The following is a 20,513-nucleotide window of genomic DNA, read 5'->3' on the forward strand; positions in this document are numbered from 1 at the left end:
TTTTATGGAAAGATTTTTTTGACTACTGATTAAATTACTTTACTTTTATACGACTTTTTAGATTTTTTTTCCTTCGTGTCAATTTTAGTAAGTTACATTTCTCTAGCAATTTATTTAATTTTCTAAATTTTATTCAAGTTCATTGTGTATAGGTTTTCATAATATGCCCTAATTTATTTATTTTCTGATATTCCCTTATTTATCTTTTGACATAATTTTAGTTATGACCACATTTACATGCCTAAAATTGTTTCATGTGTGCCTTTACCCTCTTTTTTGCTTGATTAATCTTGCCAGAGCTTTATAATTCTTTCATAAAGAAGTCACTGGGTTTGTGTCCTCACTATTGATATATGTGTTCTATCTCATTCATCTATATTTGTATAAATTCATATCTTTGTTTTTTCCTTTCTTATGCTTTCTTTTGGATAAGCTGCTTTAGGATCTCTATTCCAAAGATAAATGTCTCACAAAAACTAAACTTAATTGATTGAAAAAATGATTGGATTCCAATCCTGGCTCTGATTTCTTCCTACTTAGGATACTTGGTATATTAGCTGATGACTTTGGTCATGTATTTTAACATGTATGAAAACAGAAAATTCACAAGTAAGTTGAATATTTTAGGTGACATACATTTTGTGCAGAATTTAAATAACCATTACTTCTTTTCTCCTAACCAGTAAATAGGATTGTTTTTCTATTTCAATGTAGCCCTAGATTCTGTTAGTTTTGTTGTCAACCATACCACATACCAATTCAGGGAAATTACTGCTAAGTAAACTCCTTTATTTTTCCCACAAATTGTTATTAAATTGAATGTTCCCTATCTATCACTTGTTCAGTTGATCCACTATACACAAAATTATAAAGACTCTAAACAAAAGAATGCATATGAATGTTAAAATGCTTTTTATATCATAATTTCCAATATTAGAAGTAGTGCTTTATAAATTTAATTAGAAAAAATATCAAGGTACTATTATGACAAGAATATGTAAGAATGAGAGATTTCTATGCTTGACCTTGAGCCCTCCTAGGTAGGTTAATTTTGCATAGTAGATTCTACTATGCAAAATTCTTCTATGCAAAATTAACACTTTATTGTGCCAATTGTGCCAAATATTCACTCACATATGCAAAAAAAAATATTTAAAGATTACTATTGAGGAATTAATTCACAGTTGAGATTGTGGGGAATTTTTTAAGTAGGGAGCATAAAAAATGTATTAAGTTTTCCTAGGTCTCATCCGTTATCCACACATACATTCATAATCACTAACTTATACTTCATTATTCCAAAGAGTAAAAATGTAAAAATGTTTCACAGGATCAAAAGTACTCATTCATTTTTTAATATTTATTTGCTCATTTACCCTTAGCAATTCATATGGTTTATTTAGGCAGAAAATCTTCTTCTTGGTCCCACTCCATTGTCAAATCATTCTTGATAGAATCTGATTTATGAAATAAAAAGTCATTCACAGTTGATCTATACTATTTACTTTTATAGCCATGCCATTCTTCACTTGCATAAATATCTTCTTAATTAATGCATTTAATCCAGGACTTAAACGGAGTTCTGGATGAGGGAGAGGGTTTTGAACTCTACTTTTGAATAATTTTGAGGAATGTGGAGCAAAAAAATCACCACTACAAATTACTTGTTAGTGAGTTTTGAATTGTTTTAGCAAGATTGCAATTGTCTTTCAGCTTACACAAATTCCAACACAAGAGTCATTTCTGAGCAACATAATCAAAATGATTTTTTAAAATTTGTGTTAAGAACGTAGTAGCATCAATCACAAAGGTTTTGTTGGGCTTTTTTTATGTGACAAAACCTCCCTTGTCCTAAATAATCTCAAACATCAATCTTTTTCTTGAAATCCACAGCTTTAATTTGGGATCTGGGAGATAAAACTGAAAGTCAAGCAAGTACAGCAAAGGAGTTTACCAGAGATTTCTTTTAGAAGCCAGATGCTATTATGTCAGCAGACTCTCATAATGTGCATCTTAAGCTAGGCTATAGGTACTCCTGGCAACTACATGAAATAATTTAAAAGCTTCACTAAGCTAGAAAACAGAAAGACAGCATGATGCTGTAAAAAAATAAGCATTTTTGGGATAAATAACAAATCACATAAGATTAATTTAATAATGTTCAGAGACAGAATTCAAAACTTAATGGTAATGCAGGAACAGTAGATAAGCCAAGCCGGCCTCTCTAAGAACTTTACAGATGCAAAGAGAATTGTTTTTGGAAGCTGCGCCATTTCAGACCGCTAGGGTAACCTCAAGTAAATGACTATTTCAATGTTCTAGTAGCACTTAGTTTACTAAAGCAGTAAATTATCCCAACTCTGAAATTCCCAAACTGTTTCTGAATAGCTGTAGCCTGTAGCAAACCAGCAGGATTCTTTGTCCTCTAGCTCTTTCCACTCCTGCCTGGTTGCTTAAACAAATGCCCTAAAACCAAGCATTAACATTTGCCAAACATTTTCAAAATGAAATGTGTCTGGCATAGCCCTGTGGGTGCCTGACTTAATTCTCTTTGACTATCTAGAATGAGGCAGGAAAATTAACACTTTATTGTGCCAATTATGCCAAATATTCACTCACATATGCAAAAAAAATATTTAAAGATTACTATTGAGGAATTAATTCACAGTTGAGATTGTGGGGAATTTTTTAAGTAGGGAGCATAAAAAATGTATTAAGTTTTCCTAGGCCTCATCCATTATCCACACATACATTCATAATCACTAACTTATACTTCATTATTCCAAAGAGTAAAAATGTAAAAATGTTTCACAGGATCAAAAGTACTCATTTACTAACCTGGTTGGTACTCTTGAGTTTTATTACAATCAGGCAGACTTTTGTGCTAGCAAAGCATGTCCCATGTGGGAGCACTTTTATTATTTGAGATTAGGCTCCTAAAAAAAAGAAGAACGGCATGTGGCATCTCTATTCTAAGAGAATATGCACAGCGTATCTCCCTTCTGTTACAAGGAGCCTTATAACCAAGCAACTTGGAAAATATTTAAAAATTGCTATATAAATATTTAAGTAAAGCTAATAGCATCTCACAAACATTTTCTCAATTTAGGAATTAACACTAAAAAACAGAGGAGGAATGATGTCTCCACAGCCTCCTGGCCCATGAGAGTAAATGGAATGCAGTATTTAAGCAGAGGCACTAGTATCTTGATATACTATTTCTGTCAGTTTCTGGCAATGGCTCTGATTCGAACAGCAATTACTGGCAAAAAAAAAAAAAAAAAAAATTAGCCTCAACTATTTAGGAAAGTGGCTTTATTGAATTTACAAACAAGGCCCTACAATTTTCCATTTCCTTAGCTAGATATTAAATCAACCAAGCTAAGCATGTCATCATGACTATAATTTACGTGATGTGACATGACAGTAAAGATGTACTATGGTAATTTCTGAGAGCTCGCAGTATTATTGTAGTATCAAAAATTTATATGGTTCAGTTATAAAGGCAAATTGTTTCATTCATACTGAGATGCCTGACAGTAAAGCACTGAGGGCTTCCACGTTACATTAAAAATGTCTTCCATATTCAAACAATTTGCACACCCTGTTACCATTATTTTGTTTCCTGAATGGAAAGTGGAGCACAGGCAAATACAGCTTTTTGATGTGAAAATGATCTGTAGGGGAATATGAAGTGCTTCATTGTGGGTGGTTATAAGAAACAGTTCAACTAGGATAAGGGAAGTTATCTTTGGGAACAAACAACTATGAACAGGATGTCCAAATTCTTTGCTCTGATGCTATTTGATATCCCATTTGCTTGCATTCCTTCTGTCAGCTTGATTTTCAGCCAACAGAAAGAAAAAGCATATGAGCAAAGAAGAAATGATGGAAAATATGGCAAAGAATATTTCTATTATAAGTTATCTTTAACTAAATTTTACTATCATTCAAAAAATAAGACCTCTGAAACTCATCCAATTTTGACCCCAAAATCTTGGAGAAAAAAACAAATTGACAGCATATATATAAAATATTATTTTTTTGGCAATTTTAAGCAGTAGAAATTCAAGCCTTATGTGCTATTTTATTCTTGTTAGGAATAGAGGAGATTCCTAAATAGAATAGGATAGAATGACTTCTTCCCATAAAGGACCTTGCAAATAACAGTTTAATTAGATTTTTATTACTGCTATTGAATTTTATGCAACATACGCTGTGTCTTAAAATACATGTTCATTGAAAATGTGTTTTATTCATTTACACATTTTTGTAATAGCATTTAGAAGTCTGTTAAAAATAAGAAACTGGCCATGAGTTGAAATTTTTCCATCAGCAAAAATCACCAGTTCCCATTTACTGAGTAGCATTTAAGCTACAAAGTTTTTCTATTTCAATATTTCCGTGCCATGTAAGAGAATCGCAACTATAAATATACTTTTATTTGTTTAATCAATGAGGATTTCTTCATAATTAGCACTATATTCTTATAGGTGAAAGCAAAGTCTTAAATAGTATCACATCACTAACGGATTTTTTCATCACAGTTTCTGATGTGATAAGGTAATTTAACTATCAGCTGACAAGATATTAACTTTCAGAGAACAAGCAAGTATCATATTTAGAATTAAGCCACCTAATTTTGTTTCCAACAAAGTATTAGGCAAAATAAAATAAATTCTAAACACCAGGACACCTATCTTGATAGAGTTAATCCATAACAGGAAAAAAAAAGTGTCTGCATTTCTGAAGCTACTACATTTGTTTATTTGTGTATGTTTTTATATACGTGTAGGCATTAAAACAAATGTGTGGTTCCAGTCTGGCACTTTTAGGGTATCTCTGTCTGAGCTCCAGGAAATATGTTGTTTACATAAGCCTCGTGGCAAGCATTAAATTAGTCATGTAATACATTTCTTTTTCCAATTAACATTCATACCAGGTAGAAGAAAAAGTAAATCTCTTGAGTTATCTGTTTTGAAATGAAGTAGACACAGATGAGGAAAACTTAAGTATATCCCACCCCAGACAACTCTAGAAAACAGCTATTTTCACATAAACACAACACAGTTTCTTCCAATATCTATAATTTGTTTTGGGCAAATATCCTAGAGGCTTCATTCATTCAAAAAGTTTACATTATACAGTGTTCACCACGTATATAAAGTCGTGTGCCAGGGACGCCATGGCCCGTTAACGTTTCGTGCAATCTGGGGAGAGACGCTCAACTGCGTCTGATTTAGCTGGTTCTGGCAATACAATCCAATACAGTATGTATTTGGCTTCCTCGTTTTAAAAGAAATACTATCAATACATAAAACCCATTTTCATGATCTGCCAGGTAAAGCAGAGGAGTGGACGGCAAGCACCGCGTGACTTACTTTGTTTCCCAGGTAGGGAGCTGGAGCGCTCCAGTAGTAGGTGTGCGGCAGCGCTCGCCGGGCTTCCACGTCGCTGATGCTGATCTGCTGAGGTGAGTCTAAGTCGCCCTGGTGCGGAGCCACTTGAATGCGACCAGAGATGTCTGTCAGATACCAGCCACTCATGTCTTGGATCTTACAGAAAACACACAATCATCATTAATTAGGGGGAAAAAACAAACTATCATTTTGTTTTCTCTTTCATATTCCTTGTATTGTTCATTTTTTGAAAATTAAAACAAAACAAAACCATAAACATTTGGAAAAAAGCACAAGAGTTGTGAATATTATTAAAATTATAAGTGCTCACATAGGCTCCCATTGTTCATTTTTTTCTTGATGTTTCTAGCAGTTTTGATGGTACTATATAATAATCTTTTTAAACTGATCTTATGCTTTTTTTAAAAAAAAAATTGTGGTTCCAACTACCACTTTTTTAAAAATAGAAATTCATTGAAAGTCACACAATGGTTATATCATACAGTTTATCAAATAGTTGGACTTTGAATTTCCTATTTTTCATTCCACTAGTAATTTCTTTTTGCTTATGGAAAAAATATTTCAAAAACGATTACATATGTATTTCTAAAGCAGAAGAAAAAAAGAAATGAAATACGCAAGCATCTGAAACGTGGCTTTTCAATCAATATTTCTTCCTCTCTCCCACTTTTTAAAATTTTGACTTTGAGGCTTAAGGACATTTGAATCCACCAGCCTGTTGCTATGACAACACCTCACAATATGGTATGTATTCCTTCAAACAGGGTCATAAGTGCTGTGAGGACCCATAGCCCAGATCCCTGGCCCAGAGACGGAAGGAACTTTAAAGGAGGAATAAAGGAATGCATAATGATTTGTTTCTACATCTTACTACTCCAGCCAAGGTCAGGCATACAGCTACATTTCTAATTTAAACCTTCCTACCTACTCAGGACAGAACTGGTTACTGAGGTTTTAGGCTGCCAGCTACTAGGCGCCTAAAAACATGTGCGAACTGCTTGGTGTTATGGGTAATAGGGAGAAGAATGGTAATGGTGACAATATGTGGCTGAGATATTTTAAAAAATTACTTCATGTGGAGATTATTTGATTCTGCTTGTACAAAAGCTATGAAATCACTGAGATTACCTTGGTCAAAGGAGAAATAGAGGCCAGGTAAAAACTTACTGGCTTGCTAGACAATAAGTAATATGTTCCTTCTTCTGCCTCCTTTTCCAACATCACCCTTCAGGCATTCTAAGACAGATGAATGGGATTCAATGGACATACTTTCTAAAGACCAAAGCTTGAGTACCAGCTCTGACCCTTGGCTGGCTATGAAACTTTGATATATCAATAAGTGGTCTTGAGGGTGGGATGGGACTCTATAAACAAAATGAAGAAGATAGACTAGATGTCTATTTGTGGTTGCTTCTTTGAAGACTTCTCCAAAAGCAATACATTTGATAAAGTAAGCGCATGGATTCAAATTTAGACTTGAGAGTACAATCGGAAACTACCCATAATATTTCAGACTTGACTGAAAAGTAATACAGGTAGAGAAAAATATTTTATATCATTGGGCTCAGGATTAGTTAACTGATTAAAAAGTTGAAAGGAAGCAGTTTGAGAGATAGTTTACTGAAATATCAGTCTTTGTAAAACACAACTCTGATCATGTCACTCTTCTGCTTAAAATCCTTCAAAGATTCTCCAAGTAGAATGTTCCAACTTCTCAGCATACTCAATCATATAAGTTCTAGTTTATCATTCCCCCTCTAGGCTTCTCTCTCTCCAGCCTGCTTCCTGCCACTCTGCACTCTTAAGTCCATCTGAAGTTCCCTGAAGGTCCGGTTTTCCTCTCACATCTCTTCTATAGGGAGGCAAAATGCTCTCTGCAGAGTTGAAAAGGCAGTGGGGAGTGTGGGCAGTGAAGATAAAGAGGTAAACATGTTTATGTTAAAGGCAGAACATCCCAGTTACTACTAACCTAGATTAGATAATAATTTAAATTTTTTCAAATCAACTAAAAATGAAGGTAAAATTCAAATTATGTTGTCCTTTTAACAATGAAAGAGCCCAGGGAGCATGAAATAGTTAACTAAACCCTGGGGGTTAATATGTATTATGTATGTAAATGATAAAAGAGTCTTTGTTAACTTGTATACAAAAACTATTAATGAATGGAAAATGCAATTCTTCATATCACAATCTCATGTTTTCCCTATTAAATCATGTGCCCTTTGGGTTGAAACCATATTAAATCCATTATTGTTTCACATACTAATCATGGACACTGAAAATGTTAGTGTCTACTTATTCTAGGAGGTTCCAGTCTACACACTGTTACAAATAAAATCTCAAAGCCTTTGTGCATAAACACACAAATGGCATTGAGGAAACTGCCATCACTTCCTCATGATAACTTTATGTAGACGTTCACTATAAGAATGAAGATTTAAAAAATTTCATATAATAGCAGCAACAAAGAAGGCCCGTGAAACAGCAGGCAGAAAGAAAAAGTGGTTGCTTACACTGCCATAGGTCCAGTAGGAGCTCTGACATCTATTTGAAACGCCTGAACAGAAACACTCATCACAGCCTTTCCAATTATCCTCTTGCAAATTGAAGAAGCCGGGTTTGCAACGACTGCAGTCTCCTCCTTCAACATTCTCCTGTAAATAGAAAGGTGTGTTACCAGCAGAGGTACTCTTCAAAATTAAGAGTTTATCTATGTCTGTATGAGGAAAACATTAACTGTGAATCATTCATTTTACCTTCTCAACCATATTTAATGTATAATGATATTTTTAAAAATATGCTCAAAATCTCCTTATTAAGCTGTATCATTTCTAACTGTGCTGGTGAGAAAGATTATTGGATGCTAATCTACTGTGGTAAACACTGTGCATTATTCCCCAAACATGCTGTTACTCCACATTTTTCTTTGAATTCCCTTATTACCTCAATTCTGAAGCTTTTATTTTCCCTTGGAAAACTAACGTCTTTCCCAACTGTGTTTCCATAGACCTTTATACATTGCCCTATCATAACCACAAAAAAGCATTGTTCTAAGGTTGTTCTCTGTAGCTATACAGTAGAAACTCTATCTTACTTATTTTTACAGTTAAAAAAAATAACAGCATTCCTGATACAACACTGAGCACTAGTTTTATGAAATATTATTAAGTTTAAATAAACCTCTTGGTGGTCATATTTTCCATTCATAGAAAAGTGCTATACACATAGTGGATGTTTACTGAAAATATTTTTAATAAGCCCAGATTATGCAGAAGATGAGGATGATAAAATCTGAGGACATATAAAGAAAAACAGAAGAGGAGAGAAAAATGACACAAAAAGATAAAAATTTATAAGAATAAGCAAAGAGGTTCTCCTTATAACCAAGAGAATATTTATTTGAAATTAATCTTTTTTGGCTCTTAATTTCTGTGACCCATTTACAACCTCAACCACTTCTACATATGTGGGAGCCTTCGTAAAGGGGGTGTCTCTAGTCCTGCTTCATGTATTAAACTTTAGCAACCTGGTGTGTACACTAATTGAGGTACTGCCATTAACATTCTTGCCACTTTTCACTTTTAAGGTAGGTTTCAGATATTTTGAGATGATAGAGATCAGCAAAACTAATCAAACTGATTTCAGACTTATAGTGACAAATAAATCCCCAAGCTCTGAAGCTGAGAGCATCTTCAAAAGAGTACACAGGCAGGAAAGATGAAACATATCTATAATTATAATTTAGCTTATCCCATTGAGGACACAGTACAGCTGTTCTGTACACTGTGTTCTTGTGTGTTTGGTCTGATCTACTTTTCATTTACTCTAATTTGAAAGCTTATAATACCACTATTCTGAAATTCAGACATAGTTCAACAATTAGAAATTTGTAGATATTAGTTACATTTTCCTTGGCTCCATTTTAGCCTCGTAATATGACCTTGCAGAAATTATGATTAAGTAATTGCATATTCAATTTTATTTAATAACCTGAAGCAACACATTAGGGTAGGAATTTTAGGTACTATAAAGATGGGTGAGTCAAGGTCTCTGTCTTTAAAAGCCATCTAGTTTGGTAAAAAGATACACTCACAATCAACTATAATGCAAGGTGGAATATGGTAAGTGCATTTCAGACATAAATTAAATTATGAGAACACACAAGATAAAGCATCAATTCCTACTGTGAAGGCTTCAGGAGGCTTTATGACAGGAGTGGAATTTGACCTAACCTTGAAGTGTAGTTTAAAAATTCGACTTGTTGGCAGAGATAGAATGAGAGACCCATGTTAGTGAAGATATAAGAATTAATTTTAAAAGTGGAAGGTTCATTCATTATTTACTCTTTCAAAACAAATGTACAGGTTGAGCATCTCTAATCCCAAAATATGAAATTTGAAATGCTCTAAAATCCAACTTTTTGGGCACTGACATGATACTCAAAAGAAACACTCATTGGAGCATTTTCAATTTCAGATTTTTTGGATTACAGATGCTCAACAGGTATGTATTCTTCAAATAGCCCCAAATCTGAAAATATCCGAAATCCCAAATGCTTCTGGTCCCAAGCATTTTGGGTAAAGGATATTCAGTCTGTATTTAGTACTTCTATAGGCTGGGAACTTCACCTGATACTTGAAATCCAAGGACCCTTCCGAAAGGTATACCTCCCAAAGAGGTATGGACCTTTTCTCTTGAGAACTAACTGGTAAGTCATTAATGGTTGCTCAGCAGGAGATAAATCAACAGAACAACAGCTCAGTTACTTAAGTTGGCAGTAGCAGGTAAAATGTCTATGAAATGTGAGACACTGGAACAAAGAAATATTTCATTACTGTACGGTGTAGTGAAAAGTTAACTCAACAGTTTTGAGGTACTCAGACCCTGCACATTACAAAGAATATTATAATGTTATAGGGAGATAATCTATAAGCCTTGGAATATCCTGCCTGATAAAACTGTCTGTATATTGGGGGCCAAGGATCACACCAGAGACTTTATGCTAACAGTGTGATTTATGGCCTGGTTTTGTTCACTTGGAGGCACTGGGCCATGCCTTATTGGTTTGAGCTCTGGGTATACTAGAGGCAGAGTAGTTAAGGTCAGTCATATGAACATTCTACATCTATGTGACTGACCCCCATGAAAACCCTGAACACCAAAACTTGGGTGAGCTTTCCTGGTTAGCAATACTTCATCCTGTTGTCACGCATTGTTTCTGGGAGGATTAAGTACTCTGTATGAGTCCACTAAAAGAGCATAACTGGAAGTTTGTGTTTGGTCTCTCCTGGACTCTTCTCACTGTATTTTTTTTTTTGTCTTTGCTGATTTTAATTTGTAATCTTACATGTAATAAATCATAATGTGAATTCTGTGAGTTCTTCTAGAAAATCATTGTTGGGGTCTTGGGGATCTCCAACACACCTTGCTATACTGGTTTTATAGGGATATAGGATATTTTATCCTATCTCTGTCAGACATTTTTATCAGGCAGGATATTCCAAGGGCATATAGGTTATCTGCCTAGAACATTATAATATTCTTTATAATTTGCAGGGTTTGAGCACTCCAACTATATTGAGTTTTGGTAAAGGATATCTACACCATAAAAACATGTTAGTCACGTGGCAATTTTGTTTTGCTTATGGTGGCAAATCTTTGAACCAAAATATTTTAGACCTTGTTTTAGGCCCTCAAGCTATTCCTCTTCTATCTCCCCATGCCCAAGTCACTTTAGTCCTCTTCAGAAATGATAATTGTCTCACAACATTTGCATAGACCTTCATAAAACTGCACAGTAAGACCGTTAAATGCCACTACTTTAAGATTCTGGATTCCCACTTTTTATTCCTAAGTATATACCATACTTTTTCTTTAGTGAGTGGTAGTTCCTGTTAAATTAACTTAAATTTGTCCTGAGGCCATCTCTGTATCTTGAGCCCTATGTAATGATCTGCAACCTAACTTGATATGTAAACAAATAGAAATTTAATTTAGGAGTATATCTGTTGTAATAGATTACCAGATTTCAGCTAATCACAAGCAGCCAAGCTTCAGCAATCGTGAATGCCAAGTGATCAGACCATGTCCAAATAAGACAAATACCTAGCTGTCACCAATCAAGATATTTCTGTATTTTACTTTTGTTTTCTGTCTATAAATACTCATTGTCCACATTAGGGAGCAGAGCTCTCTGAACCTCTTCTGAACTCTGGTTCAGAGTACTGCCTAATTCATAAATCTTCTTTTCCTCAAAGAAACTAAGTTAAATTTAATTTATCAAAAGTTTTTCTTTTAACATTTATAATCAGACTGAGGTAGATTCATTCAATCTGAAAATTCTAGGCTTTGATTTTCCTCAGGCTCTACTACAGCTAAATATTAAACCACAATAAAACAGTAAATATGGTGGATATTAGTACTTGCTTATCTATCTGTCATTATGGCCTAGTTCAAGGGTCCTTTGGGGTTGATGGGAAGATGGAGATTCAGAGAGAAGAACTGTTTTAGCTCACTAGAAATCTACTTTCTAGATATGTCTCAATCTTTAGAAAACAAACTAGTTATATCAGGTTCTACTTCTTTTTTCCTTTTCCAAACTCCCTTGAGAGAATATATATCTAAGTACATCTCTAAGTAATTGCTTATTTAGAGAATTGTATTTCCAAAGTTTTCTCTTTAAAAAATATTGTTAAAACAGTGATTACTAGAGATCATCACAGTTTGATATTCAGTATATTTTATATAATTTAGAGTAGCACAATTCAATCACAGAAGTATAGTGACTCAGGACTTTCATTTACACCTATATGGACACACAATTTTCTGATCTTCTATTAGAGTTTGCTAATATACATGATCTTTGCAGCCTGGGTCCCAATTCTTTCTATGGGTTACCAGAGGTGTTATGGGGTATTATCACTTTTTCAAAACTTCCCTGTGATTCATCAACCACTATTAACTATGAGTTAGCCCCTGATTACATTCTTGATTCATCCTTGGAAGAGCCTCTTGATATTAATGGCCCAGGACTTTAATGTTTTTGATTTCCAGCTTGAGAGTAAACCATCTGCCTTATTATGGGTGATCTCTTTGAGCAATTTAATTTCCTTTCCTATCAATATCAAATTATTAATAAATGTTCTGCACATTATTTCTCATCATTATTTTATTCTTCATATTACTTATTCATCAAATCATAGTCGAACTATTTTATACAAGGAATTATATGAGATATCACAGAGAATATAAAAATGCCCTCAAGAAGATTATAACAAAGGAAGTAAGAGAAGTGTACCGATAGTATAATATAAAGTAGAAGGAAATCACTGCCCTAAGATGGAAACAGAGAACATATCCTGGGTCTGACACTAGACTTATCACCAGAGTTCCCCATGCCTCTGGAGGGAAAATAAAACAGGAAAGCCATAGGGTTGAGCAAAAAAAAGATATATCCCAAGCTTTTCATGATAGGATTAGAATAGACCACTACAGCATTGTCCTCTTCAATTGGAATATTTCCAGATGTGTAAGAATATCTCCTAAAGGCCATGTATTGACAGAGAGAGACAGAGACAGAGAGACAGAGAGAGAGGTAGATACAAGCAGTAAAACCAGTGTTTTTGTTCTTTTCATGCCATTTATATAATAAGGTTGGCAGAGACCATATCTTTTACCTTATTGCTATCCAACTCAGTCCCTGACACAGATGAGAATCTAATTGATCCTGAATATCCAACAACAATGGTAAAAGCTTACAATTCCAGCCCAAATGCTATTTTAATTCTTATGCAATTTCTCCTTCATTATTTTATCACTCATTTGTACTAATCAACTGTTAAAAGAGTTACCATATAATTTAATACATTTTGTAAAAGTTGCTTTAACAGTTTATCTATATAAAATGGGGTCTAATCATATTAAATCTCTCATTATTTCCTCTGGGCAGCTACTATCAATCCAATAAGTTTATTTTAATATTTTATTTGTGAATCCATTTGTAATTCTTTTCCATATGCAAATTTAATTTTTTATTTTTGTTATTTCAATAGATTTAAGGATGTAAGTGTTTCTTTTTACATAGATCAACTGTATAATACTGAAACCAGGGGTTTTAATGTACCCATCACTAGAATAATGTACATTGTGCTGGGTAGGTACACTTCACCTCCTTCCCACTGTCCCCTTTTCTTTGTTTCCAATGTCCATTATACCACTTTATGACCAATATATATCTATCATTTAGCTCCCACTTATAGGTGAGAACTGAAATCTATGAAATAGGCTAATTTCCAGAATGTACCAGACTTTCATTCTAGAGATTAATATTCCTTCATATCACTATTTTAAAACCAATTATTTCAAATACTCTACTTTCACTGTTTGTTTCTAAATCATTATTCTAATTGATCATATTAAAAAAATTAAATATGAAGTAATAATAGTCAATTATTTTTCCATTATAAATAATTCATACAGTAAATATTTTTATATTCTTATATATTGTGATACTAAAATGTATCACTTTATTTTAGGGCAGACTTCTTAACCTATACCACTTATTTTTCATTATTTTTTCCCTATGAAACCTGTTTAGTCATTTTTTTCATAATCATCCTCACCATGAAACTTTAATACCACAGATACACTTTATGTTCAGATGCACTGTGTGAATATGATTGCTTCATATTATATATAAAATAAATTATGATATTTTTGCCTCTCAAGAATCAATTTTCGTCCCCATGGGGAGAAATGTGTGCTTTAAACAACACATATTTCCACTGAAGATATTAGCTGAATGTTTAATTAAATATGTTGTGGCCTACCCTATAAAAAATTTATACAGGCTGTCCTTTTTTCTTTAGTACCCTTTTTCCCTAACAATAAAGTTGAATTGGAAGAACCTTAGTAAGTTCTTTATTTTTGGTTTCTTAAAGTCAGATACTATTGGGTTGACATCAATTTTCTTTTTGGTATAGTTTCCTCAGTACAGTTTCTCTCTGGAGAAATAGAGTCACAATAGTTTCCCTGTATTCTTTCTCATGGAGCTGCCTCCTTATAAATTAGGTACAACTTCTGCAGTACATGTTTAACTGTGATTGTTAGTCAACTGGGAATTCTATTGACAAAGTTACCAGGAACATCTCCAGTGACATTTAAGTTGTTTCTTGTGATAATTACTTTAGGAATTTTGCAGTCATGCTTTGTTGTTTGGGTGTTTGTAGTCAATTACAGGTTTTCTTCTATTATGGCCTTCATACAAATGCATCCTAGTATTAAAAGAAGTTAACAAAAGGAAGGCTAATGAGTTAATTAGCAGTATTTGTTGAATGCTTACTCCTAAAACACACTGTTCCAAGGCTAGATAATAAATAGTTGGTGGGTTAGGGAGAGAAAGAGAGAGAAGAAAATAAATAAAAATTAGTTCTCACTTTTCACAAGCTTAGCTTTTAATATTGTCAAGAGAATTAGAGCTGGATAGCAGTTAAAGTGGTAAAGATAGATTTTATTCAGAAACTATTGCAAAATGGGAAAAAAGACCTCAGCACAGAACTGGGTACCATTCCAAGCACAGTATGAACAAGTGGGGATTTTTAGCTAAGGGGGAGGGAGGTTAAGGAATGGACAATTACTGAGAGTAAATGTTAAGGTTAGGGAAGACTCCTGCTAAACCAACCTAATAGGATTTTTGCTGAAGGTAGGCCAAGGTGACCAGATATCAAGGGCGGAGGATTCTCAATAAACTGATTTAGCTGGATTCTTGCAACAACTGGACTAGGCTTGAGGACAGGACAAGACCCAATCAAGAAGAGGGCTCCGAGGAGCCTGACTAAAGTTTGGTCAAGGAGAGAGACTTCATCAATGTAAAAACTGATTAACATAATATTATTTGAACTGTACCTATTGTAAGAGACCAATTCCTGCATGAACTTTTTATGCCAAAATTTTACATCTGTAATTTAGATTCAGGATCAAATGTGTGAATTGAAGTCTCTTTGTAAAATGTCCAGGGATTAAGTCTAACAAATTAATGAGGTGACCAGTCCTATACACAAATGAAAAAGAGGAGGGAAATTCAAAACCAATAAAAATGTTAACACACTATAAAAATCCTATTAGAGAAAAAGAATGAAAACTTATTTCTACTTATGAAAGGCAATATAAAAAACAACAACAACAAAGTAATCCAGAAGATAGTTATGATTATACTTTATATTTATACCAGGGTTTCAATGTTTTAATTATACCTAATTGAGAGTTAGGCAGGAAAATTCAGTATCACCAATTCCATAGATTATGAAATGGAGTCAGATAGGTTAACTGACTGTCAAAGCTTGACAAGTTTTTAGTTTTCTTCCTTTCCTCTTTCTTATGCATGAGTCACTGTGTTATCCTCTCTTGTGCAATGATGCAGAAAATATATAGGGTCCATGTCCTCACCAGAGGTAAGATAGACATAAAACAGAATTGCAAACTGTAAAGAGCTCATAAAAGGAAAGAAAAAGTGAAAAGTGATTATGGAAGGACAATAATATATATTGGGGGATCCAGAGCAACTTTGCTGAGAAAGAAGAGTTTAAGCTGAGCCTTGAAAAAGGGCTTGCTAAGCAAAGGGAGAGGGCTAGAAATGAGGTTTTCCACAGCCTTAAGAGAACCTGTAAAATTCCAGAGTTATAATGAACTCATTGACTCAAGGAATTTAAGCTATGCTGGAAGACAGTCACCGAAACTCAAGAACATTCTGGAGAGGTAAATCAAGGCCAGACCACATCATCTTGTGAGCCAGTAAGGATTTAATAGAAGGTACAATAAAAACAAAGCAAAAAGATGAAAGTACAGGCTTTGATTTCTGATCTTTTACTTCACTATTTATCTTTCCATTATAAGACTTTGATAAAAATAAAAGCATACATTTCTGCCTAGATCAAGGTCAATTTATATTACTTACAAAATCCTGCAAACCAGCTTTGACTGAGTAACATGACATCAAACTGCAAAAGAGTCAATATCTAGTATGTGATACTTGAAATAAACAAATATCAAGAGTCAGGAAGCATTTACATTTAATTGACTTGTCATATACCTGAGAATAACTTGATGCTTATAATTCATAAGAAAAGACAGTGGAAAGCAATATGGAGATACCTTAAAGCGATACAACTGAATCTACCATTTGATCCAGCAATCCCATTGCTGGGCATCTACCCAAATGATCCAGTGACACTCTACAAAAAAGACACCTGCACTCGAATGTTTATAGCAGCACAATTCATAATTGCAAGGCTGTGGAAACAGCCCAAGTGCCCATCAATCAAAGAATGGATTAATAAAATGTGGTATATGTCCACCATGGAGTACTATTCAGCTCTAAGAAACAATGGTGATATAGCACACCTTATATTTTCCTGGTTAGAGCTGGAACCCATACTACTAAGTGAAGTATCCCAAGAATGGAAAAACAAGCACCAGATATATTCTCCAGCAAACTGGTACTAACTGAGTAGCACCTAAGTAGACACATAGGTGCTACAGTAATAGGGTATTGGGCAGGTGGGAGGGGGGAGGGGGGCGGGTATATACATACATAGTGAGTGAGATGTGCACCATCTGGGGGATGGTCATGATGGAGACTCAGACTTTTGGGGGGAGGGGGGGAATGGGCATTTATTGAAACCTTAAAATCTGTACCCCCATAATTTGCCAAAATAAAAAAAAAAAAAAAAAAAAAAAAAAAAAAAGAAAAGACAGGCATGTCAAAATTTCTAATAATGCAAAAATATTTGTATACATTTATTGTCTTGTGTTGGCCTTGATTTAATATTTGAAAATATAATGAGGATGATGTTCATTAGTATCATTGTCTAAATATGGCTATAAGTGAAAACCTTATGTTTAAAGGTAAGAATACTTCAGTTGATATTGTATTAAGAATTTCATTCATCTCTTTTTAAATCTAGAATTCATTTTTACCTTCAATTAAAAAAAGTTTAAATTAGGAATTTTTTTAAAGTATCAGAAAAGTACATATGATATGACACCCATTATCCACAACACAGAGTAAAAACTTTATATTTTACATGTTTGCTTCAGATATGTTTTCAAAGAAATAATACACACAATTGAATCTCATTTCATTTCTGTGGGATTCCCTTTCCTCTTTCTGTAGGGTAACTACTATTGTGAAATTAGTATATATAAGTGTATTTAAGTTGTTCGTTATGTATGTATCTACAAACTGTATAGAATTGTTTTGTTTTACAGCTTGACATAAGTAATTACATAATGGCTTTTGTTTTCTTCACTTTACCTGAAGTTTCTGAAATTTATCAATGTTTATACATAATAGACATATTTCATTCTCTTTAACTGTTTCTTTTATCAGATTAAATGAAAATATTACAATATATTTTTACTTTTTATTTTGGATATTTAGATTTTTTTCTCATTTTCATTATGTAAGTAAGTCTATGTTGAATGTCTTTTATTTACTTCTTTGTACATAACGTAAGAGTTTCTTTAGGGTAAATGTTTAGGTGTGGAATTGCTGGCTGACAGGGTTTTGTCATCTTCAAAGATACTAGATAATGCTATATTGCCCTCCTAAATTGTGGTACTAATTCACCCTAATAACAGAAATAGTAAACATTTCCATTTCCCCAGATTTTCAATGGCACATGGTGATGATCAGCTATCTCCTCATTTAAATTGTATGTTCTCCAATAGCCTTTAAAAATGATTTCCATTTTAAAAACATTTATTTCTAGGTATCATAAATTTTTGTTGCCATTTTAAATATTCTATTACATTTTCTATTTGGTTGTCACTGTAGAAATGCTACTGCTTTTTACAGATTGATTCTTGCAGACTGCAATCAGGTAGAACTCTCTTCTGGGTACAATATTCTTACTAAATTACATATATCATTTAATGTCTCTTTGAACGAAATTGGAATGAGTGGTAAACACAATAATGATATTTGCCTTTAGTTTCAGTATTTCCCTCTTTGTCTTGCTGGTGGACAGGTTTTCAACTATGAGTAGATTTCTTTTGTATGTTTTCCAAACTGAGGATGTATAAATTTCTTTAATTCATTATCATTATTTTTTCCTTCATTATTTCTTGAACTTTGTTTTTCCTCAATGTCATTTAACCTCCTCTTTGGCAACTCCTGGTAAACTTCTGTTGAAATTTATATTACAATTCTATCAGTCAGTTGGCATCATGTTTTTAGTTCTTTACTTCCCTATGTCAATTTATAGGTAATTTCCTCAGGTCTATATTTCTGATTCTCTTTCTAGAGTTTCTAACCTCTTGTTTAACCCATCTACTGGGTTTCTAATTTCAATGACTATCTATATATACATTTATATATATATATATTAATTTCAATGACTATATATATATATAAATTTCTAGAAGTAAATTATATGGGTTTCTTCTCCAAACCTGTTTATTTTTATTTTAATACAGTGCCATTTTATATTGTTTATCCTATTCCTTCTTTTTTATTCTTTAATCTCTGAATAATATTTTTATACTTGTACATTTTAAACATTTTTTTATGATTTACATATCAAGATATGGTCACATTTTTATGATTATACAATTTCTTTAAGATTATCCTTTTTAGTTCTTTGTATCCAAACACTGTGATATTTGTGGCTACTGAATTTTTTTTCTAGTTATTTTCCTTTTGTGCACTGCATTGTTGTACATTGAGCTTATTTCCAATTGAGGCTATATATTTTTTTTTTCCTGTAGGAATACTGTGTGCTTGATTTGTTGCAGAATTCTACCACATACATAAAGGGAAAATAAAATTGACCCTATTCCCATGTGAACAAACAGGTTTGGGAATGTGGTCCTGCACAAGGTATTAGCTTTTCCCTACCAGAGTCCCAAAGAAAAGAGAAAGTTTTCCAGGTGCCTCTCCAGGCTTTCAGGAAGAATATTCTAGCTCCCATTCACTGTCAGAAAGCATTTCTAGAGTCCCTGCTTAAGTGAGTTCAGTTGCAATTTCTTCTGTGGTTCCAAATCCTAGTGTCAAATCTTAGGGCATTAAAACTCCAAACGTTAGTCTTGATTCTAGAACTGAGAAAAGCCTCTGTCCCACCTCCCATGACTCTGGTTGCTCAGTTTTCTTGAGCTTATGCTTAAATTAGATTTCCCTCTTTGTCCTGACACCTGGGAATTTCCCTTTCTTTCCTGGATCTAAATGTTCATAAATTCATCTGCTATGTTTATCCAGCAAATCTGTGTTTTTGAAATAACAGAAATGAGAAAAGTGGTGTCAATATCAGATCAGTGTGGCATTTTACCAGAATACTAGTCATTTAAAACTTACAATAGAAGAAAATTTAGGCATAAGACTTCATAATGAAGCACTGCTTTAAAATGTCTTGACTCTTCAGGAAGTGAGATATTTATTTTTCATAAAAAGTATAAAAATTTATATATTATAGGATAAGGGAATAAATGTACAAATGTTTAAGGTTAATACACATTTTGGAGATGAATACTTCATATAGGTATTATTTTACATGTAATTTATATTCTTTCTATTTACAGATAAAAATATTCAAAGTTACTAATTTTGACATAAATAGATAGACATGGGTGTATATATTCTTCCTAATTCAGCCAAAAATCTGTCATTTTATTTGAATTTAAGTCTCTCGTATCTTAGTCTCTTGATAAAATTTTGCTTCTTATGTAGCATATTGATGCATATTGTTTTTAATAATCAGTTGATTCATCTATGTCAAATCATGTTTTTGCGGAATAGAATAAACTATTACATTTATCTCTACATTAATAAGTATCTTTCCAGTATTTATATTTAAATTATATGTATATTTTGTTGAAATACTGGGTTATTTATTATTATTTTAAATAAGAGGTTGTAGGCACCTAATTATAGTACATTGTATGTACATCGTGATATAACTCATTGTGCTATATTGTGAAATTATTGTGATATTATGATATAATTTTGTGATATAATTCATAAATTATATGCACATAAATTGTGATTTTTAAATTATACAGATATTTTATGAAACTTGCTTTCTAAAGGTTTTTATCCTAAAA

The 20,513-nt window shown here is 33.1% G+C and overlaps 1 protein-coding gene across 1 annotated transcript in view; it reads right to left on the reverse strand.

Annotated features, from left to right (window-relative positions):
• LAMA2 (laminin subunit alpha 2) overlaps positions 1-20,513 on the reverse strand; it is a 583,504-nt gene that overhangs the window by 301,607 nt on the left and 261,384 nt on the right. Inside the window, exons 11-12 of the mRNA XM_076002974.1 lie at positions 7,934-8,074; positions 5,382-5,555 (exon numbers count right to left, since the gene is read on the reverse strand). Of these exons, the coding sequence (XP_075859089.1) occupies positions 5,382-5,555; positions 7,934-8,074 (315 nt within the window). The remainder of the gene's footprint in view (positions 1-5,381; positions 5,556-7,933; positions 8,075-20,513) is intronic.

The sequence above is a fragment of the Microcebus murinus genome, chromosome 5, assembly GCF_040939455.1.
Source record: "Microcebus murinus isolate Inina chromosome 5, M.murinus_Inina_mat1.0, whole genome shotgun sequence".
Classification (NCBI taxonomy): domain Eukaryota; kingdom Metazoa; phylum Chordata; class Mammalia; order Primates; family Cheirogaleidae; genus Microcebus; species Microcebus murinus.